The following is a 26517-nucleotide window of genomic DNA, read 5'->3' on the forward strand; positions in this document are numbered from 1 at the left end:
AAAGATATAGTTGAGTTTTTCCAACAGAGGCTCCCTGACCCACAAAGCCTAAAACGTTTACTGTCTGGCCCTTTACATAGAAAGGTTACCAACCTCTGCTCTACAACACTTGACTACTGCTGGGAAAATGTAATTAAAAGCAAAATCTTCTGCCAACCCGGAAGACCTCTCCACAAAGATAGAAGAGAAAGAAAAAAAAAGTTTTTTTTAATCGAATGAGCACTAAACCAGAAAGTGATGGATGTCACAAGCAATCTGCTAAGAGAATTCAAAAACAAAAAGAAGTCTCGCCCTTTTATACAGTCGAGCCAAGACAACACATTACATATGTCCTCAAGATAAACAGTAGCTATCCCTCAAGTAAGGGGACTTAATATCACAATTTGTCACACAAAGTTCATCTGAAATTCACTTGGTAATTGAGATCTCAACTCATTAGTTAATTGGTTTTATCCAAAGTAAAAAATAATAATAATAATAATAAAAAGTCTCATATCTTAAGGACTAAAGATAGTTTTGCAACTTAGAGCAAGGTGCCTCCCAAAGTTTGGCTCCTTTGCTCCCACAGAAACTGAGGTAGAGGCACTGTCCTTCTTTGTAATTACATTTCAGAGAGACATGCCTAGTCTTTAAGCTGGTAAGAGTCTCTTTCACTTTTTGAAAGATTTACATATATTTCAAAGAGCTAGGGAAAGAACTTAACAATTACTAGAAAGTAAATGCTCTAAGAAAAAGGAGTGCAGAGTGGGTTTGGGGAAGGGAATTTCTTATTTTCAGCAGGGAAAATTAAGCTTCTTATTTTTAATTTGCATTTTCCTTACACTATGCATACTCATATACACATACACCTACACAAAAGCAGTAGGAAACACATTGTAGTAGCAGGAAACTTGGAGTGGATGGAAATTTTTTGCACAGTTTTGGAATGGGGATGAGGAACTTTGAGAATTCCTACTTAATGATTAGAAATGTAGGTAAGAAACAGAATTTCTCCCAAAATCTTTCTGAGGTTAAAAAAAAAACTACCTACGTCAAACATTTGTAAATGTAATATCCATTGTTGGCGTCTTCAAGTATATGTGAGTAAATATATATCCTCAGTGTTTGATGTTTAGATGGGTGCAGCCACAGGCTTCTGTAAAATACACAGAAGGTGCCTGCTACCCTTACTGCCCAACGTCTCCCTCCTCCACAGGCCTTCCTCTGCTCTTCCTGGGTGCTTTCCTGCTCATCAGCAGCGCTTCCCCCTCTGCACTAGTCTTTGCAAATACAAAGCCACTAAACTCTTTAATCTAATTTTTTCATGGCTAGAAGCTGCAGTGGTGCTAAATGGGAAAAAGAAATGGACCTAACTTCAAAAGATATTTTTGTTCTAATGTGGATATATAATGCAGGCTGACATTACAAGCATAAAGGGTTATACATGCTAAAACTCATGTTACCTTTTAAAGGGCTTTCATGTTCCACGCACAGTGAGCTATTATCAGAATCAGGTCGTCTTTGAAAAAACACACATTTGTTTGCAGTGTGTGAAGTGGCACAATTTGAGGTTTGTTCTGTGTATATGCAAAGGACCTACACTAGAGCTATTATGATCCTGAAATTATTCCTGAAGTTATTTATACAGTGACTATTATAATTATTAGAAATAAATGTCCTCCCAAGGTATTTAATTATTATGCAATTGACTTAGCAGTTTGTAAATATCTCCATGATGGCAGCAATAGTTGTGTTTTCTTCCACTGTTCATCATATAGATGCTAATTGAAAAATGTAAAAAGCCCCAAAATTTCAGTGTTTGTTCTTTATTGTATTTAAGTGAGGGAAGGAACACATCAAAAATAAAGACACTCTGTTTCTAAGTAGACCATCTGTTAGATAGTTTGAGTTTCCATACATTTCTAAAGGATTAATCACTGCATCATATCACTTCCAAAGTTCTTGCTGTGTGACACCTGCTGTTATTCTCAACTATTAGTTTAAAAAAATGCAATTGTTGCCAGTTGCAGAAATATCTTTAAATAAATCAGAGCCTATTTGTGACCTCCTTATGTAGATTTTTTAAAAGTTCTAATTATGTATTCTATTACAAAGACTTTTTATTTCAATCTAATCCTTCCTTATTTTTGTAGATTTATCCAGGCTCGATAGAGTTAATGCAGGTGATTGAAGACTTTATACACATTGTTGGAATGGGGATGATGGACTTTCAGAATTCATACTTAATGACTGGAAATGTAGGTAAGAAATAGGATTTTTCCCAAAATCTTACTAGAATTTTAAAAAATTGCAAGTATCTCCGCCATCTGCTCCTAAATGTAATATCCACTGTTCCTACCTTTACATATCTGACAGTAATGTATTATGAATACTTGGTGTCTGATTTTTAAATGAACACAACCACATATACACTACACACACACACACACACACACACACACGCACACACATACATGCACCTTCATTCATTTGTATAAATGGAACTACTTGTGTTCATCTCCACATGGATTTTTAAAGGAGAATGGGCTTCTTTCCCCACTTGCAAAATGCTTGTTGCTATCCAATCTACTGTTGAAATATATATAAGATATACTCTGGTGCGTTTTTTTAATGAGTATAATCCTTCATACATTGTCCATGAGGATGCCGAGTTCCTTTCTTGCTGGTTGTCCCAAGGAAGTGCTGAATCTGCGTGGGGTGTGGGACACTTCGGGATGCCTTTAAGGGTCGTGGCCGTGGTGCTATTGCTGCAGTTGCAGTTTCCCTGAGTAGCTTCCAAGACATAAGGGATCTCTCAGATTCCTCTGGGGTAGACCCTGTAATGTTAGAGCACATGCATTGAACACATATTTCTTCCTTCAGTTGCCTTTAACATTGTCTCTTACAGAGAGAAATTACACAGCAAAACCGGCAAACACTTTGAGGCTGCCACAGTTACATTGAGCCAACAATGATCACGTTAACCAAATGGCACATTTCTCTTTGTAGTTAAAAAAGAGGGTGAGGGCAAAAAATAGTCATATATTAAACACATAGAGTTAATATAGGCTTGTAGTTTCCTTGTTTTCCTTTATATGATCTTACTGTAACTTGTAAAGATTTTCTTTCATCTGCATGCTCTAGTAGTCTTCAAATAATGACCACTGAACTATGGAAAATAATGTGTTTAAATATATCTTACCTCACATTCTTTCATTGGATGTTTAAGCTTTAGTTTCTGGATCAAGAAAGACCTAACTTAGTGGGAGAATTAACTAAGGTAGTTCAACTGGTATAGGGCATACTTTTTTTTATGATTAAGGCTTTTGGTAGTTCATTTTATATTTGATTTCATTTGAAGGTCCTTTAGCCCTGCTGCGACTAATTTGATCCTAAGATAATCTTTTGCAAGGGTGACCTCAAATTGTAACGGGTAATAACTAACCACTGGTAATATTGCTCAGTTGAGGAAAGCCTGTGTAATGGAGTTTTCAAGGGTCTGGAGACATTTTCCTTGCCCATGTAACATCTTTATGCAACATAAGGCCTTGCCAGTTAAATTTATACGTTAATCCACCTTCTGAGTCAGTCTGAAAGCTGACTCAGATTTTTCCCCAGAGAAGGTGTTCAGCAGCTTTTGCTGGTTCAAGAATGGAATGAGCTGTCCCTTGCTAGGGGCTATGAGGAGAAAAAAGGACAAAAAAATAGTATATTTGTGGATGAGTTCCAAAATCCAAGAAAAACCCAAATTATACGCCCATTTCAAAAGTGTCTGGGCAAGGAGAAGAAAGGCAGTCTGTAGGATAAAGGATAGCATGTTGGGCTGTGATGTTGTTGGGACATGGAAAGAGCCTAGAAGATTCTAGGGATGCTGGTCATTCAAGCTGGAGCCACTCTCACGAGGGCCTTGTTTGTGATTTCTTTGGTGGAGAAAGAACTATGAAGCCTCCTCTGCCAGATTGGACAGTACTTGAAGTAATTTACAAGAAAAAAATAAGGAGAAAAAATAAAGAACTATTTTTTTTTCTTTTTTGCAATAGTTACATCTAATTCTAAAAGGAATTGTTTCAGGTCCATCCATACTGTCTCAAATGGTAAAATTTTCTTCTTTTTTATGGCTGAGTAGTATTCAGTTGTGTAAATGTCCCATAGTTGTTTCATCCACTCTTCTACTGATGGACACTTGGGCAGGTTCCAAATCATGGCAACTGTAAATAATGTCTCAATGCACATAGGGGTGCTTATGATCTTTTGAATTACTGTTTGGGGTTTCTTCTGAAAAATTTCCAGAAGTGGGATCGCTAAGTCAAAAGAAAGATTCATTTTTAATTTTTGAGGTATCTCCATACTGCTTCCCACAGTGGCTGCACCGGTCTGCCTTCCCACCAACAGTGCATAAGGGTTCCCTTGTCTCCACATCACCATCAGCACTTGTTTGTTGATTTATTGATGTTAGCCATTCTGATGAGTGTAAGGTGATATCTCATTGTAGTTTAATTTGCATTTCTCTGATAATTAGTGACATTGAGCATCTTTTCATATATCTATCGGTCATCTGTATGTCCTCTTTGAAGAAGTGTCTATTCAGGTCCTTTGCCCATTTTTTAATTGGGTTGTTTGTTTTGTTGGTGTTGAGTTTTGTAAGTTCTTTATAGATTTCGTATAGTAACCCCTCATCAGATATATTGGCAAATACGTTCTCTCATTCTGTGTGCTGTCTTTTTATTTTGTTGATAGTTTCCTTTGCCGTGCAAAAACGTTTCAGTTTAATGTAGTCCTATTTGTTTATTTTTTCTTTTGTTTCTCTTGCCTGGGGAGATGTATCTGATAAAATATTGCTACAAGTAAGGCCCAGTTTTTTTATTGCCTATGTTTTCTTCTAGGATTTTTATGGTTTGGGGTCTAATATTTAAGTCTTTAATCCATTTGAATTTATTCTTGTATCCTGGAGAACATATGCCAAGTGAAATAAGCCAGCCAGAGAAAGACAAATACCATATGATTTCACTTGTATGTGGAATGTAATGAACAAACTGAACTAACAAGCAAAACAGAGACAGGCTCATAGATGGAGAGCAGGATGACAGCTATGGTGGGGGTGGTCAGGGGATAGTGGTACCAAACAAAACAGAAAAAGGACTCATGGCCTTGGACAACAGTGTGGTAATTGCAGGGGAGAGGATGTATAACAGGGCTAAATGGTAATGGAAAAATACAATTAGAAAATTTTAAAGAAAAATAAAAGGCATTGCTAAGTAAAAGTATTATCAGATCAATGTATGGCATTTGTTCAGAACGTGTTTGGAAAAAACTCTAAGAAAACAAAGCCAATCTCAGGGTCTGGTAAACTTAAATTGGAACTTGAATTAGGCTGTTTGAATGATATCATATCAAATTCTCTATAGCACAGGTCCCCAACCTCCCTCTTTTCCCTCAATGGGCACAGTCACATTACTGCCTGAGCTCCATCTCCTGCCCCCTCCCCTGCAATCTGTGGAAAAATTTTCATCCACGAAGCCTGTTCCTGGTGCAAATAAGGTTGGGGACTGCTCTATAGTACTAGTATTATTTGCTATAAAAGTTTCATAAATGTCCATAAATTGCAAACATTTTTTACCTTTCTTTGGACTTCCCAAAATTACATATTTGAAAAATGTGTGTATTATTTTTTGCATTTTGATTAGGTTCTCTAGGTCCACCTACTTTCTTTATCTTCACTAAACTTTAAGTATGCTGAGCAGAGTAACTCAAAGAAATTTAATGATATAAAGAAAGCTAATATTGCCCTTCATTGTCTTTAGTTTTGTGTAAGGACAGTGTGATTATTTGGCCTGATTACTTTTATAGCATTCATTATCTACATGATAAAAAAAAAAGCTATGTTCTGTAAATAAAAATCCCAAACATTATTATACTGCCCAAGTGAGATCCTCTTTATTGTTGATTTCAAATACTATTCGGGGGCCCAACTCACTGTTGTTTGAGGACCGGAAGAAGTTTATTCTCAAAAATATTAAGGGTTTTCTAAAGTGTATCCATATTTTAATCAGGGTTTTTAGAAGAATAGAACCACTGTGATATGTGTAGATATACAGAAAGAAATTTATTTTGAGAGATTAGCCCATGCAGTTATGGAAACTGAGACATCCACATTCAGCTGTCTGCAAGCCGGAGGCCAGGAAAGCTGATGCTGTATTTCCAGCTTGAGTCTGATGGTCTGAGAACCAGAAAGGCCAGTGGCATGAGTCCTAGTCCAGATACAATGGCCTGAGAACCAGGAGCACTGATGTCCAAGAGGATGAGAAGATGGATGTCCCGGCTCAAGCAGAAAGAGCAAATGCACCCTTCCTCTGCCTTTTTGTTCTATTCAGATTCTCAGTGAACTGGATGTTGCCCACTCACATCAGTGAGGGAAACCTTTACTCAGTCTACTGACTCAATGCTATCTCCTCCAGAAAAATTGTTGCAGACACACCCAGAAATAATGTTTTACCAGTTCTTTGGGCACCCTTTAGTCCAGTTGTTACACATAAAATCAACCATCACAATCCACTAGTATCAAATAATAATTACTATTAATATTCTTCATGTTATCCAATATTATATTAATATGATTACCTGATTATACTTTTGTCTGATATTCCCAATATGTTTGGATAAGAACACAGAAAATATTTTACAGCAGAAATGGTGAGACATTTGAGTTGGCACTTATTTGTCTTACATCCCAAGTCCAAATATTAATTATCCAGCATCAAGCTCATTATACTGAGCACACACGCATACAAACACACATGCTTGCAGGCACATATACACATGGCATGTGTGATAAACAGAGACTAGATAACTAAGATGGCCTTTTTCTTCAGAGTGTGATGGATTAAGACTACTTAAAGAGCTCCAAACAATCATCATGTCTTTTTGAGAGATTACAGTTTTTTCAGAAAGCCTATATGCAGAGCTACCTCACTTTTCTGGAACATAGATAATAAGTTCCTGAAGAAAGCAACCAAGTTGAACAACCAAAAATAAATGTCTTAAAGACCACACAATTCATTAAGAGAATCTCAGCACCTCACTGATGCCCCAACTTTATAGTTTCAGAATTTCTGTTTTCTGGTTACTGGTTTAGAAAGAATGAGTTGGAAGCAGAGACAGAGCTATTAGAAGCACATATATAGCTCATAAAACAGATGATATGCTGAAACAATGAGGAAAATGAAGTCCTAAAAAAATGCAGCAGAGAAAGGAGCCTGCACTGTGGGAACAAACTACTTCCATGCCTCAGACTTGAGAACAGTAGTTCTAAGACAAAGAACAACGATTTAGGTCTAAAATCATGGCCTTTATTCATCAAAATAAAAATTTCTATAATCTGATTCAGATGGCAGGAAAAATAAATGACATACTCGGGGAAGCTTTTATTAAAAAATGGTTCAAATTAAAAATTTTGAAGCCTTTTTTTGGTATGTATGTATGTATGTATGTATGTATGTATTTGTGTTCAAATACACTTATCTCCCTTTTCCCCCCACCCCTTTCCCCTCCCCCACCCACCCCCACCCCCACCCCCACCCTCAATCCCTCCCCACTTTGGCTTTGTCCGTGGGTCCTTTGCACATGTTCCTTGACTTGACCCTTCCCCCTTTTTTCCCCATTACTCCCCTCACTCTTTTCCTCTTGTTACTGTTGGTTTATTTTTTCTTTCAATGTTGCTGGGGTTTTTTTTTTCTTGTTTGTTTGTTTTGTTGGTTAGGTTTCACTTAGAGATGAGATAATATGATATTTATCTTTGAAGCTTCTTTTTTAAAAAATTTTTATTGTTGTTCGATTAGAGTTGTCCCCGTTTTTCTCCCGTTACTCTTCCTTGCCCTGCCCACCCCACCAAATCAATCTTCCCCCCACCTACTGTCCTTGTCCATGTTCCTTTACACTTGTTCCTTGACTTGCCCTTTCCCCTTCTTTCCCTGTTATCCATCCCCCTCCCCCTCGTCACTGTCAGTTTGTTCTTTATTTCCATGTTTATGGTGCTATTTTGCTTGCTTGTTTTGCTGATTAGGTTCCATATGATTACAGGTGAAATCATATGGTATTTTTATTTCACTGCCTGGCTTATTTCACTTAGCATAATACTCTCTGGTTCCATCCATGCTGTCACAAAGGGTAGGAGTTCCTTCTTTCTTTCTACTGTGTAGTATTCCGTTGTGTAAATGAACCAGTTTTTGATCCACTCACTTATTGATGGGCACTTAGGCTGTTTCCAGCACTTTGCTATGATAAAAAAACGCTGCTATGGACATTGGGGTGCATGTGTTCTTTTCAACTGGCGTTTCAGGACTCTGAGGGTATAATGCCAGCAACGGAATTGCCGGGTCAAAGGTCAGTTCCATTTTTATCTTTAAAAAATGTCCCTACCTATAGCAGCTTTAAATAAATATATTTACAATCTATGACCATTTTGGTATACATGCATGCATGTTCATTCTTGGAGAGGGCAGGCCCATAGCTTTGACCAATTTTTCAAAAGACCTATGATCTCTAAACATTTAATACAAGATGTGTAAAAAATACTTTTATGAAAAAAGATGTTAAACAAGCCAATGAATTTATAAAATAATTTATCTTAAATAGATAGTTATTTTTCATATTCACATATGAATATGACATTCAAAATAGATTCATGATGATTATAATAAATGAAAGTTAATGAACATTTACTAAAGACTAATCATCTGCTAATAGCTAATACAATTACTGGATAAATGAATGAATGAATATGAAAAATTGATATGCTACAAAGAGATTTCAACTTTCAATATGCTTCAGTTTATTATAAAATTGTTTCTAAATGTTCTAAATGTTCTGTATAGCTAGGTGATTTTTATTTCAGTAAAAAATGTAAAATTTTCAGCATTTTAAAAAATATATTATCAATTATGTCAGGAATTATTTATTTAAAGTTAGTTATTTTTCTTTAACAAAAATATTCTTTAAAGATTTGTATAACCCTGACCTCTGTGGTTCAGGTGGTTGAGCATCATCCCATAACCAGAGAGTCATGGATTCTCTTCTTGGTCAGTGCACATGTCCAGGTTGTGGGTTTGCTACCTCGTCAGGGCACGTGCGAGAAGGCAATCTCAATCTCTACTCTCTCCCTCTCTCCCTCTCCTCCCCTTCACCCATTTTCCCTTCCTCTCCTCCTTCTCTCTCCTTTCCTTTTTCTCTAAAAGCAATGAAAAAATGTCCTCAGGTAAGGATAAGAAAAAGAAATTCTTTAAACTTGCTTTCTATACTTTTTCTCCAAACATTTTATTTTTAGTCTCTTTCAGTTCAGTTTTTTTCTCATCACTTTCCTGAAATTCCTCTAAGAAAAACCTCTGGAAACCCCTTTTTGACTATTTAAATCCTCCCCGCATATTGCAACCTTCATGTCCCCTGTGCTTTGCTAACCACACCCTCTTGAAACTGTTCCTTTTGTTATCATTTCAATATTTATTATAGTATAAAATGGGATTAAAGGATAAAAATTAGATTTATGACAGAAATACTTAGATTTTCTTGGATACAAAGAATATGAAGCACTGAAAAAGAAAACCATAAATATTTAGAGGCCCAGGTCTTTCGCTACCAAAGATAGACCAGAATGTATAAGATTTTAGAGCGATAGGGCACACCCATGGATTTCCATTGTTCTAAAGATTTGTCTAAAGTTGCAACAGAGTGTTTTATAGTTTTTTTACTATGCTTTTAGTTATCTATTTTCCATAAAACTGCATGTAACATATTATATTTGCTTTCTTTATTGGTAAGAATAGCCTATGCTTTATAATTGGTTTAATTTTGAACTTGGAACTTGTGTTGTACTCGTTGAACTGAAGTCAAGGAAGATGAGTGATGTGTTCCTTGTTACTAGCCTACATGCTGTATTTCTCACTATTTTCGTAAGTGATTCGAGTCATTAAAATAAGTGAGTAATCTTAACAAGGAGATTGCAGTCTGTTCGTGGACATAAATTAAATAAATAAATAAATAAATAAATAAATAAATAAATAAAATGCCAAGTACACTTGGTGTATATCATAAAAACCAAGTGTTACAGAGATTCAGTCCAAGAGATACTGTCCTGTGTAAAGACCTAGAAAAAATTCTTAGAGAAAGGAACACTTAGTGTTGACTTTGAAGGGTAAACTGAATTGTTGACAGTTCAAGATGAAGGAGCATGGATGGCAAAGAAATGGTTTCATTCCAGAACATTCTTTTACCAACAAAAACAACAACATAGAAATGTAAAGTTGAGAATGTGTGTAGGGAATAAATGGTCACTTTTGATAGAAGCATATATATATGGAAGAAACGGAAGTGAAATAAGATTGAAGAGGCATGCTGGGAGCCGGTGTAGGATGCTTCTGAAGACAACAGGGAGCCACTGAAGCCTGGCTTGATGAGGGTTGTGCATTGGTAATAAATTCATTACAGAGAAAGAAAATGTGTTGAAATTGAGAAAGTCTATCAACATGAACACTAGCAGACTTTTTACAATAATCCATGCAGAGAAAATGGAGATTTGAATTATTGGTAGTAAAAATAGTAATCAAATGTAGTTATGAATTTGAGATTATCTGAGGGTAGAAATGACAGCATTTCATAACTGACTGAGGTACAAAACTGAAGAGAAGACTTGAGATTATATGTATTTGACAAACATTTGAGTGTTTTTTACATATTAATTTTAGAGACAAGTGTAACTCTCAAGTAAAAAACTAAAATGAGATCTTGAGTTTTAGTAAAGAAGTGAGATTTATGATATACACTTAGGAATCAACTGAATAAAAGTGATAGTTGAGAGAAAAGATATAAGGTATTACCTATATTAAAAACAAAGAGTCATAACAGTTGTCAGAATAAGAATAATCAGAGACAGCATGTATAAGGAGTTTCAGATCAAGGCAGCACAAAGTCACTGTCATGTAATTAATGTGAGGGAAAGAACATTTCAAAATGAATATGCTATTTAATATTAATTGCTAATAAATTTCAGAGTATTAGAATTAGGCAAAATCTTATATGATTGCTGAGGATATAACAAAACTTCTCCAGGAAAACTGCAGATGCAAGTCTTTACGTGGTTTCAATGGAACACATTCTTATTTTGGTACAATTACCTCCAAGGATTTACTATACTTGCATAGATGAATGCTGCTAGATTCACTTACTGCTATCTTGTAACTGTTCCTTAGGAATATTCGAAGTTAATGATATCAAATTAAAAGGGAATGTTTTAGGCTAATAATATCTCAAATACAGATTGTTATCATTGTTAGCTGTAGGGAATTTCAAAAATGGCTCTTATGTATAAGCCTTAAGAGATAAAAGATTCTGGAAAATACAGATTCAGTTATCCTCCAGTAATTCAATAAGGGAAGTGCCTTAAAATATTCAAGTTAAGACATTTTTCTTTGCCAACCTAAATATCATTGTGTATTCTTGGTTTAAAAATATGAAATGCTGGACTTTTCAGAATGAACATTCATACTTGATTTTTTTTCTGAAATTGAATCAAAATTTAATCTGAAGAATGGCATAACACAACTTAATATCTTCTTTCTCCCTACAACTTGGTGTCATCGATATCAAATCTTTGTTATTTCTTATACTCATGGGTAAATTTAATTATTTCTTTGGTACAATATCTTGTTCTTAACTGAGAAACAAAACTTCAACCTGATGATGTAATTACAAAAATAAAGTGGCTTATCTTTCTAGGCTTATTTTTCTGTCACTGCTGAGTTTTATTGTTCACACTCCTTCACTTCTTTCACTTCCTTTCTTTAAAGATAAGACACATAGTCAGTTGACACTGAACCTCAGGAATACGCAATTAAACATCTATTTTTGTTTGTTTTTCCTGTGGCACCTGATGTTTGTTCAGTCAGCTAGATTTGTGTCTGAAAGTGTCAAATTCTACCCTCACCTTCTGGATTTCTACCACTCTTTCTTGCTAGACACATGAAGCTAAAGAAAATGGTGTTTTTCTGTATATCAGAAAGGAAATAATCTAAAAATACTTGTTTTTTTAAATGGTACTAACATACTGGTTCCCTTGAGAAAATAATCAAGTGTAGTTTTAAACTATGACTTGGAATGATATATCACAACTATGAGCTTTTATTGCTCATTTAATAGGAAATATATCACTGTGTTTTCTGTGACCCACTTTTTCCTAATGGCCAGAGGCAGAAGCGCTGGGGAGGTTGTTGTGAAAGGCCATATCAGACCCTTCTAGTAGCAAGCAAGACATGCAACTCGGCGGGGAGGTGTATAGGTTCTCTTCCACCCAATTAAGTACCCCTGTTTTCCTTGTCCTCTAACATCATTATAATAGATTGGTAGTGATTCATGAATTTTATTGGCTTTAAGAGGACTTAGACAGTCATTCAGTAAATACATGCCTGGTTCTTTTCTAGGTTCTGAGAATTTTTAGCGAACAAACTAGACAAAACTCTTGCTCTTATGAAACCCTTTTATAGCACAGACAGATGTCAAACAAGTGTCATCTAACATGCCCAGTGGTTATAAATGATAAGGAGAGAAATACAGCAATCCCCACCAGTGAGGGTGTAGAGTGAATAGAGGAGAGCCATCTTAGGTTGATGCTCAGAGAAGGCTTTCAGCAGAGAAGTGATATTTGAATACATACCTGAATGCGTAGAAAGCATGAGACACGATGATGTGTGGGGACAGAGTATTTCGAGCAGAAGGAACAATCAATACAAGATCCATGATGCACCCACGTGCTTGATATATTGGAGGCACTAAAGAAGACCAGTGGTTTGGGGGTGACTGGGGGGAGGATTAAGGAAGGGGATTAAGTCAGAAAGGGAGTGGGGTGCCAGACTGTGGATGAGATGCAAAATTACTGCAAGTTTTGAGCAGAAAAATGACCTGATCTTATTTATGCCCTAAAGGGACCATTGTGTCTATGGAGTAGAAACTAGTAAACTATTGGGGGAATGGTTGTATATATGTGTAGATTGATATGGTATTGATTGCAATAGGCCAGAGGAGAGAGCTTGGTGGTTTGGACCAGATGCCAGTGAAAACAGTGAGAAGCAGTCAGATGCTGAAGGTGTTTTCATGGTTGACCTGACAGAGTCTCCCAATGGTTAGAAACGAGGTGTAAAAGAAAGAGAAGGCTCAAGGCTGTCTCCACTACATCTCAGGAACCCAGATACAAAGATGAGACAGATTTATTTCAAAATCTGTATACTATAAACAAATGTCTAAAACTAACTTTGGTGGTCATTTAAATGTTTGTACAGTTTAGTATCCAAGCAAGTTGTTTGGTTTATTTTTCCCTCTTTTTAAAAACTTACATTGCTTTATAATTGACATATAACATTGTATCAAGTCAGCATAGTGACTTGATATGTGTACATATTGTTAAATGATCACCACCATAAGTTTAGTTAACAGTCATCACCACATATAGTTACAATTTTTTTTTTAACTTTTAAGATCTACTCTCTTGGCAACTTTCAAATATACAATTCAATGTTGTTAACTATAGTCATCATGCCATCTATTTTTACATATTCCTGTTCCTTAGCCTCACACAAATCCTTGCACTTGCAGTTAAGCATTTTTATCTTTTGAAGCCATCAGCATTCTGTCATCATTCCACCATCTGAATTCTTAGACAAAAGCTAGACTGAAATGGTTCATTAAAATGACTATTTAAAGCTGTAACTAAGATTGAACTGCCAGTTAGCAAGTGAAATATATCCTCCTTACCCTGCCCCTTGTTGTGTGTCTTCTATTTGTAAAGCCCCAGAACCTCAAAGGGGAAAAATACTTAGGAGTGAGCCAAAATTAGTCATAAACCGGTCAGCTTCATTCTACTTAAACTATTATATATATATTTTTAAGTTAAAATTTAAAAACAATATACTAAGTGAAATAAGCCAGTCAGAGAAAGACAAGTACTGTATGATTATACTTATACATGGAATCTAATGAACAAATTGAACTAATAAGCAAAATAGTGACGGACTCAGAGAGCAGGCTGAGAGCTCCCAAGGATATGGGGTGTTAGGGGGTGGAGAGATTGAGCAAAAAAGAAAAAAAGAGAAATAACTCATGAACACAGACAACAATGCAATGATTGCAGAATGTGGGGGCAAGGGGGTTGGTGGAGGTAGAAGAGGGTATGGGCAGATAAACAGTAGTGGAAAATATACAATAAAATCAAAAGTAAATAAAAAATTAAAAATAAATGAAAAAAAATTAAAAATAAATAAAAGTTTATTAGCCAAGTTACAAACATCTTTGCAAAGCACCTTTATTTCTTCAGATTAAAAAAAAATGTTCTTTTATAGTAGTACTGCTATAATAGTTACAACCCTGGATGTTCAAGCAGAAAACACTGGTGATGTTATAGTATTTTAAACTATCAGTAGGTCTGTGTTCTTTTAGAAAGTACTTGGGGTGAAAAAAGTTAAATAATATTTCCAGGTTTATCTAATTTGTTTTAAACAGCCATACTCAAGAACACACTTATACATGGGCTCATTATTAAATAATACTTCTTCTCTCTGAAAAAGTTATAATAGTAAACATTATTAATAGCTATTCTTTCTCATTTCAAGTAACCAGATGCCCTAAACTTTTCCTCTGTTATCCCTGAATTTTGCCAATTGCTAACGCTAATCCTACCTATTGCTCTGCTCTGAATCTACCATATAGTCACAGATTTTTAACAGCTTTTGTTTCTTTATCCTGGTTTAATTTACCATTAAGAAAGAGTAGAGTCCACATGTCACTACTTTGGAATGCTGGTTTTCTTACAGTACCTTATGTATACATCATTTAAGTCTACATTTAAATGAAAATTCCCTAGTATCAGACGGTGGTTATTATTCTAAGGGACTCTTTTCAGAAGTGAATACAATATACAGGAAAATGTTTTCACCTGTTTTTTAATCTTTTATTTCCTATATTTTCCAGGAAAAGGTGAAGTAAAGCATTCTACACATTATATAGCATTTGCCAAATTAACACTTTCACTAGTATTGTTGATACTACTTATTCCTAACAATCCTGCTGCCAGAACGTTAAGGGCACTCACACAATTTGTGCTGTATCAGTGCTTCCCATTCAGAGTGGGTTCATTTTTATCCCTTTGCATCTTAATAATAGAAAGTTAAAGGTTTGTTTTATTATCTTGCTCAGCCAACCACACTCTAACCTACTTCTGTTATATAAAAAATTTCACTGTGATTTTTTGATATAATTCTAGAGAAATCTTACTAATGTCTTTTGTATTTCTACATCAAGGGAAATGACCTCGGACCTTTATTTTTATTTGTAGTTATATGTTTCATATATATCTACTTTATAAAAATTAATATTGTTTTATGGATAATCATACACTTTAAAGGATGCCAGTATTATTCCTTTAATCTTTATAACATATCTAGAAACTGAAAATTTTGTAAGCTTATTTGTTATTCACTTATTCTCCATCTCTTAGTAACTGTCTCACAGAGAATACCTAGATAAAGACCAAAACTTTGCCTCTAAGGTCTATTGTTTCTTTGGGACTTTATGTTTACTGGGAAAATGTTCACTGTGTAAAGAAAACAAATGAAATCACACAAAACTCAGTGGGGAATGTGCAACATCTAGACTGCACAGCAATGCTCAGCAGCATTGGAACACGAATAGGAAAAGCAGAGGAAAAGTGGACTTCTGCAATACCATCGCTATGCACATCTATGAGAAAAGAGTTGCAAGCCTGAAGGGTGAAATGTATATAACAGAGACGATAAACATACGTGTTTTAGTGATACACCTTGGTATACTGGCCATGGATTGCGAAAACTGTCCTGAAATAGAAAAACCATAATTTCAAACTTAAGATTTCTGGTGAGAATACAGACCAAGAATTCTTGGGTTTCTCTCATGTTGCTGCATAGACCTAACCACAAACATTTGGGGTTTCAGTTTTCTTTAATTATTCTCTATAAAGAGCATGAGTCTCTGCCAAGAAATTGCTCGTCACTTCTGTGCCCTAGAGAACCTGTGAAGAGAAGCTTTGCATAAAGGGACCAGTGCTCTGCCTCAGTTCAAGGAACCTGGAAGAGGATTACAACCAGGAAAAGGCTTTCAGAGTGGGATTAGCATGGGTACCATATGGGAATTTAAATGGCTTCCCAGTTCCCTGGAGGTACTGCATCTAAAAGATGTGGGAACGATAGGTCTTCCCAGCATGGCTTCATCCTTCTGCTTGAGATTAATGCCATCAGATCTGGTAGACTCACACTTACTGAACAGAATAGAGATATAAAAGCTAAAGCCTGTTAAAAACAAAATTTGAATGGTCTTTATTGGTTTATGCAATAAGGATTTGAAATTACTAAAATTGCCATGGTGCATGCCTTCTTTCTGATTTTGCTATTCAACTAAATTGTAACGATATTGCCATGAGTTTGTGTGAATATGAAAAACAATTCCATTTTAACTGTCTCTATGGCAATACTTGCTTATCTCTATGGCAATAGTGGCCTGCCTCTATAACAATAGCCTGCAAAGAGAAAAATGGCACTGGTTCCTTTTCAATATTTTCTCCATTTTTTTAATTTGGTTTTACCTAGAATTCTGTGCTAAATCATTCCTTTTCTTCATTGCTTCCTTCACTGAATTCCAAATAAATAGATTCTTATCTGAATGTGACAACTGAAAAATATGACTCAGATGGAAGGTTGGTGCCCTTTATGTCGATGTAAGCCGGGATGCTATTTTTTATCTAGGAAAACATGCTGGCTCTGGAGCTAGATTTGGCTGCAAACCTTGGCTATGCTACAACTAACTGACCATCTGCAATTTATTTGATCTCTAAATCCCTCAGTTTGTCCCTTTCTAAAATAGAGGTAGTAATATCTTCTCTGAGGAGTTACCATAAAGATTAAAGATAGTATATATTTAGCTCCTGGCATGTAATAGGCCCTCAGTAATAGGTAGTGGACAAATAGAGGAACAAATATGTGTTCTGGTAATGACTGGGTATATGGCATTCATCAGGTCACCCCTAGCCACAGTCTGCCCCTCTAGGGAACTTCTAATTTTCTACCTAAATTTAATATTCTATGTCGTTTACTTTTTCAGATCTCAATGGCACACTTATTGTTTATTTCACAAAACAGACCAGTCTCCCAGGCTTCTAAGCAGATAATATAACTAAATCTAGAAAACTATTTGTGGTATGTCTACTATAATGAGTTCATTACATAGTTATGGTCTGTAGTGCAGTAGTCCTAAAGACCTACAAATGTTTCGGTTTTATTTGCACTTTGCTACCTTAGGAAGTTACCCCTCCCCTCCATGTATCTATTTGTCATTAATCAGGTCCTAGATCCTTTGAATGATTCATAGAGAGAAATCTTTTCTACTTTAATTTTATAATTTCTGCTCCTTAACATATAATCCATCACCTGTAGTCTGTAAAATGGTACAGTTATCTGTATAGCTGCATCAAAGAATTCTGTATCATTACTGTATCCTCCTGGATTCATAAATGAATTAGTTCTCTTTTGTCCTTAAATAATATCTTTTGAACAGTCAAAACTATTTTTCTGCTATTTTCACCTACTAATTTTTTTTCATATGAAGAGTTTTAACTTAAGAAATGTAAATAGTTACTTATATGACTGAATTAAGTGTTTTCTTTCATTTGATCTTCTGTTTCAACCTGTGGTATATGAATATAAGGGAGCAGGTGTGAGTGTGTTTGTGTATATGTTCTAAAATATTTACCAGAGTTCAAACCTAAAATGCAGGTATTCTAGGTAGACGCCGTTGTTTTAAAATTCATGTTATGGGCTTAGGGGAATATTAGTACTTATTTTTAGTCTTACATCAAAGAACAAAGATATCTTTTAATAAAAGTTAAACTAAATAGAAAATCCAAATAGTAACAAGATTTTAAAGACAGATGGCTTTATATGCTGAGCATTGTTTTATTCAAGGATTAGCTAATAACTACACAATAGAATGTTATAGATGTAAGGACTGAACAGTTCATAAGGGAATGATTTATATTGGATAATAGGTCATATATCCAATATGCATATTTTGAAATTAAATACAGCCTGATATATTGAAATTATTAGTAGGGTTCTAAAATGCAGTAGGATCTGACCAATAAGTGCAACCTAATCAACAAAACAAACAAGCAAGGAAAATATAACCAGCAACATTGAGAGGGAAAGGAAACCAACAGAACTGCGAGGGAAGGTGGGAGGAGAGTAGCAGGGAAAGGAAGGGGAAGGGTCAAATTAAGGAACATGTATGAAGGACACGTGGACAGAGCCAAGGTGGGGAAGGATTGAAGGAGGGAGGTCGGGGGTGAGTGGGGCAGGGGAAAGTGGTGGCAGGAAAATGGAGACAAATGTATTTAAACAATAAAAATAAATAAACAAATAAATAAATAAAATGCAGTAGGAATACAGAGAAAGATAATTGAGACTAAAATACTGAAACATTTTCTTTGCCATTGCAAAAGGTCTTAATAATCAACTTCAATGTCCATTTGGACTCCTTTATTACTTTTTCAGATATGAACCTTCCTTCTTTTGAAGGCTCTGTCTCCATTATTTGAGAGCATTAATTTATTTCACTCTCCTTTTTTTCTAAGTAGTCTTCTTTTTCTTTCCCTAAATTCATTGCCCGATTAACTCTCTTTTAATTTTTCCTAAGTCCTTCAATTTTTTCTTTACTTTCCCTGAAATATCATAATAGTCTTGCTAAAGAGAATAACCTCTATTATCATCAAAAAGACTGGTGGGGGGAAAATGGAGAAAACTGTGCTTCAACAACAATTAAAAACAAGAAAAAATATTGTTTATGCTAAAAAAAATCAGTGTCATTTTAAAAATGCCATGGTATGTTAGAAATATGAAATATTAATTTTTAGGTGTCAATATATTACCAGAAAAGTTAATATATTATTGTGTAATATAATTTAGACAATATAGGTTAAACAAAATTGTAATTGCTCTTTGTAACTACATATAAATTATTATAGTGAACTAGGACACTAAAGTTATATGTTTGTGCACCTGTGTGTGTGTAGAGAGGAAGAATAAATTATTATTTGTTTGCAGATTTTTTTGGTTTATTTGGTTTGGGGACCCAAAAACCAAACTGTTTTCTGAATTTGATGATAAAGAAATGAAATTCACAAATATCTTTATATCAAGTAGTAATTGTTGTTAACAGTTTTTTTTTATCCTCACACAAGGATATGTTTATTGATTTTAGAAAAAAAGGAAGGGGGAGAGAGACAGACATCAGTATAAGAAACACTGAGCAGTGGCCTCCTGCACATGACCTGACCAGGGATCAAACCCTCACCCTTTTTGTGTATGGGATGATGCTCCAACTAATTGAGCTTCCCAGTCAGGGCAACAGTCATTCTTTACTGTGTTTACATTCCAGCTGTAAACTCATGAATCTCTACTCTAATGCCATTGGGATTCAAAGGTTCTCTTTGCAGCAGAATGATCCAAAACTAGTTTATGATGAGAATAATTGTACTTGCTTCAAGTATGTGGTGGGATCAAATGAGCGAATGCATTAGTACACTTAAGTGCTCAGTAAATAGTATGTCTATTACTGCTATTTGTCCCTTCTCTTACTTCAAAAAATTACAATTGTTTAGGCGCATATGTCTAACTTTAGTTCTCTCTATTTTGAAAAATGCATAGGGTCCCTGCTTTCTTTTTTAGTAAGCTAAAGTGGCTAAAATTGTACAAACAACTTGAAATCACCTCCTTGTTCTTAGTTATATTATGGTAGAATCATGTGCTTAACCTTGCCCAGTTCCCCCTCTCAAGTTAAAATTGGTCTATTTTTCACTTCTTCCTTCCTTAATTATGTTAAATCAATCTTTATTAAGTGCTTGCCAGGTACCAACTAGCCTCTGGCCACAAAAAAGAGAAGCCATACATACCTGGCTCTGTGCATATGGATGCTACACTCTGGTAGGGACAATACATTTTTAAAACATGAAACTCAGTAAATGGATGAATATATACTTTGTATTGTATGTAATATAAGGAATAAGAACTTTAAAAACAAAAATATTTTGTTTTATATATATAAAACATATATGTTTGTTTTATATATAAAACATATGTTTGTTTTATATATATAAACATATGTTTGTTTTATATATAATTTATATATATATATACACAATTTATATTTTTATATATTATTTGAATCATAGTAAATGATATGAAGAACAGAGACATTCCTGACTTAGCTTTGGGGGCAGTCATTGCTCAGTGCTGGTAAGTTCTTGGCATTGAAGCCAAGATCTGATGGTTGAGTGAGGAGTTGCCAAGGGAGGAGTTAGTATGAAATGAGAGACATGTGACTGACTAGAGAGCAGTTATTAGTGGGAAAAGTCACGAGCAAGCACTGAAGAGGAAGTCAAGTACCAGGTCATAGGGACCCTGGAAAGGGGTTTGTACTGTATACAGATGTCACAGGAAATCACTGGGGAGTGACGTAAGTCAACTCTGCTATAACAATAACTCTCTGCCATGTAGAGAGTGACTTTGAGAGGTGTACAAATAGAAGCAGTGAATACAGTGAGTTGTTTTCATTTAGGCAAGATTTCATTGACTATTGTCAGCCATCCAGGTGGAGATAAGGAAACAACTTGGAAGTGAAACAGCAAGCACAGTGATGAACTATCTTCTGGGTTGGAGGTTATGGACGTGTCAAGGAAAACTCACTGTTTTCTGTCTTGAGAAAAGGATGAATGGAGGTACCTTTTACAGAGAAGGAGAACACTGAATAAGGAAAGAATATTTTGATGAAGAATGGGTGGAAATCAAGAGTTAAGCTTTGAATATACTACTTTGAGATGCCCGAAGGCATTCAATTAAACATTCAAGTAGACAGTTCTGGAGTTCAGAATCTTATACCCTTTCTACCCATATATTGGACATTTGTGTGAAACAGGTGTCTCACTAGATTGTAATATTTTTCTATGTCAGAACTTTTTTTCTTATGTTTGGATCTTCCACAGTATTTACACAAACAAGGCAGAGAATAGTTGAGGTAAAGAATAAAAGGAAATTGGCATATATTGTGTCTTACTGCATGTAGAGAATGAGCTGTTCTTGGCTTAATCATCATGAAAGGCTATTCACTTTCACAGATAGTCAAACTGAAGAGCAATTAAATGACTTGCCAAAGATCACAAAGTAATTGGAAAACTAAGTCTGTCTCCAGGGCCCAAAGATATCACATGAAACCAATGCCTCCAACCAAGTCTTTGGTAAACCCCACTCATTTAAAAAAAATATGGGGTGTTGTGTCAAATACTACTACCTGTTAGGATTCGATCATATAACAATAAATATGGAAAATTTCCTACCTTTAGGAGTGTATAGTCTAGTATGGGAAACAGCCCACATATACTAGACAAATTTTAACTGTGAATAGGACCATAAAAATTATAAATAAAGTGATATAACAGACAGGAGTGGGAGGGAATTGAATTTCTTTAGATGGGCAATGAAGACAGACCAAACTCAGGAAAAAAATAATATAACAGACACTTAAGGATTAGGATTTTTAAAAAAATTTCTAGTTATATAGGGAAAGCTCTTTAGTGGGGGGTGGGGGCAAGGGTACTTGCACATCTTGACCAGGTCAGCAAATTATACAGTCATGTATAATGTCACTAAAGAGGCAATACTGGTCACATAACACAATTTTTATTATATGATTAAACACCATATTTTCATTCATGTTAAGTCATTTATGAATCATCTATCGATGTTTTCACATCTTACTAACAGATTTGGATAGTTGCAACACAGGCCTGTTGGCACACAGAGATGAAAATATTTATTTTTTGATCCTTTATAGAAAAAGTTTGCCAACATCTACAGTACAGCATGACCTGAACCTACTTGAGTATGATTTTCATATTTTCAGACCAATGGCCCTTCTCCATAACTTATAAAGCCTTTGGCTCCTTATAAAGCTACTCTGCCCTTATTGAAATATATCTTTCTATTCCTAAATTAGTTTACTATTGTGGTTCATTCTCTCTCTCTCTCTCTCTCCCCCCGACCCTCCTCCAATTATTTTTGGTGTCTTTTCCTGTTTATTTCTTTTTATCCTCTAAAAGTGAGCCTTTCCTATACTACATTTCACAGCTTTTTTCTATCATCTTCTTGTACCTGCGTAGCTCTCCATCTTACTTAGTTCAGCTATCTGTACACATGCCAGTTTACCAATGAACCTTTCCCCAAGCTTCCCAATTCAAATCATCATTCTCTATCATGTTATCATTACTGGAACTCTATCTGGTTGCGCTTATTTATTCCTTGTCATGCTAATCTCATGAGAGCATGGACTTCCGCTGTTTTGTTCACTGGTGTATTCACAGTACCCAGAACTGGGCCTGGCAGGTATTTGTTGAATGGCTGAATCTACCCATTTTATATTCTCTTCAGGAAAACTTACCCATGTCTACATTATTAACGATTCTAATTAGAAGGCATCCAGTTTCATCTCCAAGTTCCAAATTTGGTCATATTCTAGGCTGCGAGATCTCTTAGCCTATGATATCATTTTTATTCTCCTACTCTAACGAAATCTTTCTGCCCTATTAAGAATGTTACGATTTCTCTAGGACATACTGTTTCCTCCTTTCATGCTTCGTCCTACCCAGACACTGCTATTCTTACACTTCTGGAACAATACAGATCTTTCCAGACCCTAAGGCTGCACAGGCAGTTTCCTTAGCTCACATGCAACCATATCACAGCCCACTTATACCTCTTTAGAAAGGCCTTCCTTAGCAACCAACCATGCTCAACCTCACAAGTTGTTTCTTTCATGCCATCTATCGCAATCTGAACTGTGTGTTCACTTACCAGCTGTGTGTACTCCCTACTAGAGTATGAGCCCTTTATGAGTGAAGAATCTGGGTCTCTTTCTCACTCGCTATATCCTCAATAATAGAACAATGCTTGAACACTCTCAGAGTTCAGTACATGTTTGTTGGATGAATGAATTTCCAGAATGAACTCTTCCGTATGCAATGATCTCTTTTCTCCATGGTATTTTCACTTTCCATTGCTATTACTCTTCTTGAAATGGATGATTCACTACCTTGGAAATTCCTTGAATTGTTTACTTTAGTTGCTGTTTCCTACAACTTGGTTAATTATCATCAAGTGCACCTTTCTCTGCAGAAACTTTGTTCTTAATTTCACAGGTTGGGAGAAGAAAAAGAATTAATTTCCTAGAGTATTTTTTATATTGATTTGTTTTCACTATTCAGGTATAAATGCAAAAATTATTCTCATTTTACATTTTATTCTATATTTATATTAGGAGTGAAATCATGAATTTTCTGGTGTAGAGAAGATGCATGTTTATCAGTACCTGTTTTTAAAAGTCTGCTAAACATACTTTTAAAAAACTAATAGAAATCTGGTATAATCAGTTTAAACTTCCCTCACTATATTCTGTGTTGCATAGAAAAAAAAAAAGATAGAAAGAACATGCAATAGATAAGAGAAAAAGTACAGAAACTGAGATGCTTTTAGAATGCATTTCTCTTTAAAGGAAAAATGTAATATTTAAAATTAGCTTCTCCTAGACATGTGTCTAGAAGAGGAGTAGGCAAACTTTTTCTGTAAAGGGCCAGAAAATAACTACTTAGAATTTGTGTGTCATACAGTCTGTGCTGTAATTATTTGACTTTGCCATTATTGAATGAAAGCTGCCCTAGAAGACATGTAAATGAATGGTTGTGTCTGTTTCAATAAAACTTTATCTATAGACATTGGGATTTGGATTTCATTTACTTTTCACATGGCAACAAATCGTAATCTTTAAAAAATTTTTTCAACCCTTTAATAATGTGAAAACCATTTTTAGATAAAGATGTATAGTTTTAAATATTTTATATTTTAAGTAACATGTATATTGATCATTTGAATTCTATCATTTAAATCTAAGAAATCATATCCCTTTTTATAATGTATTTATTAAAAATAACATCGTTAAAACTGCATTTCTACAATAATTAATGATTAAATATTTGTTTTTATGTGCTCTTTGTGCTCAAGACTATGTAATTCAAAGGGTTTTGGTGCAAATTAATGATCCTAATTGATTTTTATCTTTTTAATCTAGAGTGTATTCAAAAGTGCAGTCTACTCCATATAGTCACAATTTAATAGCCAGTGTACTTCTAATTGAAGAATGAATGCATTTTATAAAGTGAAATAGATGCACATGTAAATATATCATTATTACATATTTAAGAATATGATATTAGACTAGCATTTATTCAGGATGAAGTGATATATAGTTGATAGAAAATACATTTTTTTCATTTATTATTTCTCCTTTATGTTGGTTTATTTATTCTATTTAATATACACAGAAACAGAGGAATTATTAAACATCAAGGCCCAACAATTTATTTCTTATTTTTCTTTATAGTAGAAACTAGTTGTGTGAGAGTCAAAACACCTTCATTTCTTTTCACAAGTTTTTAGAACAGGGAGGTGAAATAAATTTTGTTTAACACCAAGACAACCAAAGTTAGAATGAAGGAATTTGGAAGTAGATGAACTTAGTTTTGCCTATTGAATAGAGCTTATGGTAGGGCCCTTAAGAAAGAATGTATTGCAGTGTGCTGACCTGTCCATCTACATGCAGCATAGGATTTGGGCCTTAAGAACACTTGAGCTGGGGTATTTAGGGACAACAAAGACAATGTATGGTTTGAAAATTAAAGAAATTAAAATAATTAGAGCTCTTATTCAAAAAACAGCATTTAACTTCCATAACTAATTTATGTACCTTCTTCCCTTTACTATTCAGTTGCAAAATCCCTTTTTAGGCTTATTATGTCAAATTACAGGCCAAAGAAAATTCCATCTGATACTAATAAGATATGTAAAAAATAGCCTGAAACTGCTTTAATAAAGTACAATAATACATGACCAATTTAATTTGGAACTCAGTGGTGCAATAATATATTTATTATTATTAATATAATAACTAATATTATTAAATTCTTATTTTTCATCTTCTCTTAATTTAATTACAAGTATCTTTAGAATGAAATCCGTTTGTGAGGAGCCTAATGGTCTCTTTCTTTAGTTTTCCTTTTGTAATAGCTTTTAGAGATTCCCTACCATCTTTCCATTTAAATCCTGCATGGGGAACCTAAAACTTTAATGAAGAACAACTATGGACCTGTGTAAAATTATAAAAAATACATTATTTAATTGAAAACATACATTATCAATAAGTGCTTAGTGTTTATCATCATAGTTTTATTAAATATTTTTATACATATTTGTGTGTATATATAATAAATATATAATAATATTGAATACATATCCAGGCATTACCAAACATTCATTATTTTCTTAATATATTAAAATACTCATTGTAAGTAAAGGTACAATTCTTCATTCATACACACACACACACACACACACACACACACACACACACATTTATCACTTTCAGTTGTGAGTATGCATTTTAAGAATTATTTGTTACTGTTGTATTTGTTTATCATTCCTGCATGTTATAGTGGTTCTCAGGTTACAGCATTTGTGGTTTTATTTCATTATTTTTTTCATTTATTTATTTCATTATGTGCATTCTGACAGACTGTCCACCAGAGCAATATGGCTTTGTTTTCCATAACTTCATGGTATACTCTCTAATCCATGAACAATTTGTCCCAAAGATATGTTCAGATGTAAATTCAGAAAATTTGTTCTAAAAATAATAAAGTTCAGATTTAAATGCAAATTTTAACCTATGAATTAAGAGTGTTAATCAAAATATTTAACAAAAATACAGCAAGAGCTTCAAACAATTAAAATAGAGATCTACCACGAAAAAGGAGTATGGAGTATCTGCTGGTGCTCTTAATACCCACCCCACATTGACCATCACTGTATGATTCCTGCTGAAAGCAACAAGCACCTAGATTGATAAGTAAAAGAATCAGCAACCTGAATAAGTATTGTTTAATAAGAAGAAATAAGTCGGTCTAGTAACTCTGGTAAATATAATTTTGACTTGAAATTTTATTTTGCATATACTACATGGTTTAATATGATCAATTTCAATTACACTGGACAATTTTAGTTGACATTGTATTTCTTTTTAAATAGTGGCTAGCATCCAGAAGCTTCCTGCAGCCTCTGTTCTGACAGACATCAACTTCCCAATGAAAGGACGGAAGGGAATGGTTGACTGGGCAAGAAACTCAGAAGACAGAGTAGTCATTCCAAAAAGCATTTTTACTCCTCTGTCATCAAAAGGTAAATATGTGAGATAATTTGAGTTTGAACAACACATTTCTGATAAGATCATTTAATAAAAGTCTATAGAGAGTTGTATGCTTGAAACCTGTATGGCTTTATTAACAAATGTCACCCCAATACATTCAACAAATTTTTTTAAAAG

The 26517-nt window shown here is 34.6% G+C and overlaps 1 protein-coding gene across 2 annotated transcripts in view; it reads left to right on the forward strand.

The window, feature by feature from the left end:
- The window catches only part of ADGRB3 (adhesion G protein-coupled receptor B3), a 706145-nt gene that overhangs the window by 355995 nt on the left and 323633 nt on the right, over nucleotides 1-26517 (forward strand). For both annotated transcript variants that reach the window (XM_054569550.1, XM_054569551.1), the window contains exons 12-13: nucleotides 2133-2241; nucleotides 26223-26372. In XM_054569550.1, the coding sequence (XP_054425525.1) occupies nucleotides 2133-2241; nucleotides 26223-26372 (259 nt within the window). The remainder of the gene's footprint in view (nucleotides 1-2132; nucleotides 2242-26222; nucleotides 26373-26517) is intronic.

This window comes from Pteronotus mesoamericanus, unplaced genomic scaffold, assembly GCF_021234165.1.
Source record: "Pteronotus mesoamericanus isolate MK-2021 breed Mesoamerican mustached bat unplaced genomic scaffold, CSHL_Meso_final contig_20, whole genome shotgun sequence".
NCBI lineage: Eukaryota > Metazoa > Chordata > Mammalia > Chiroptera > Mormoopidae > Pteronotus > Pteronotus mesoamericanus.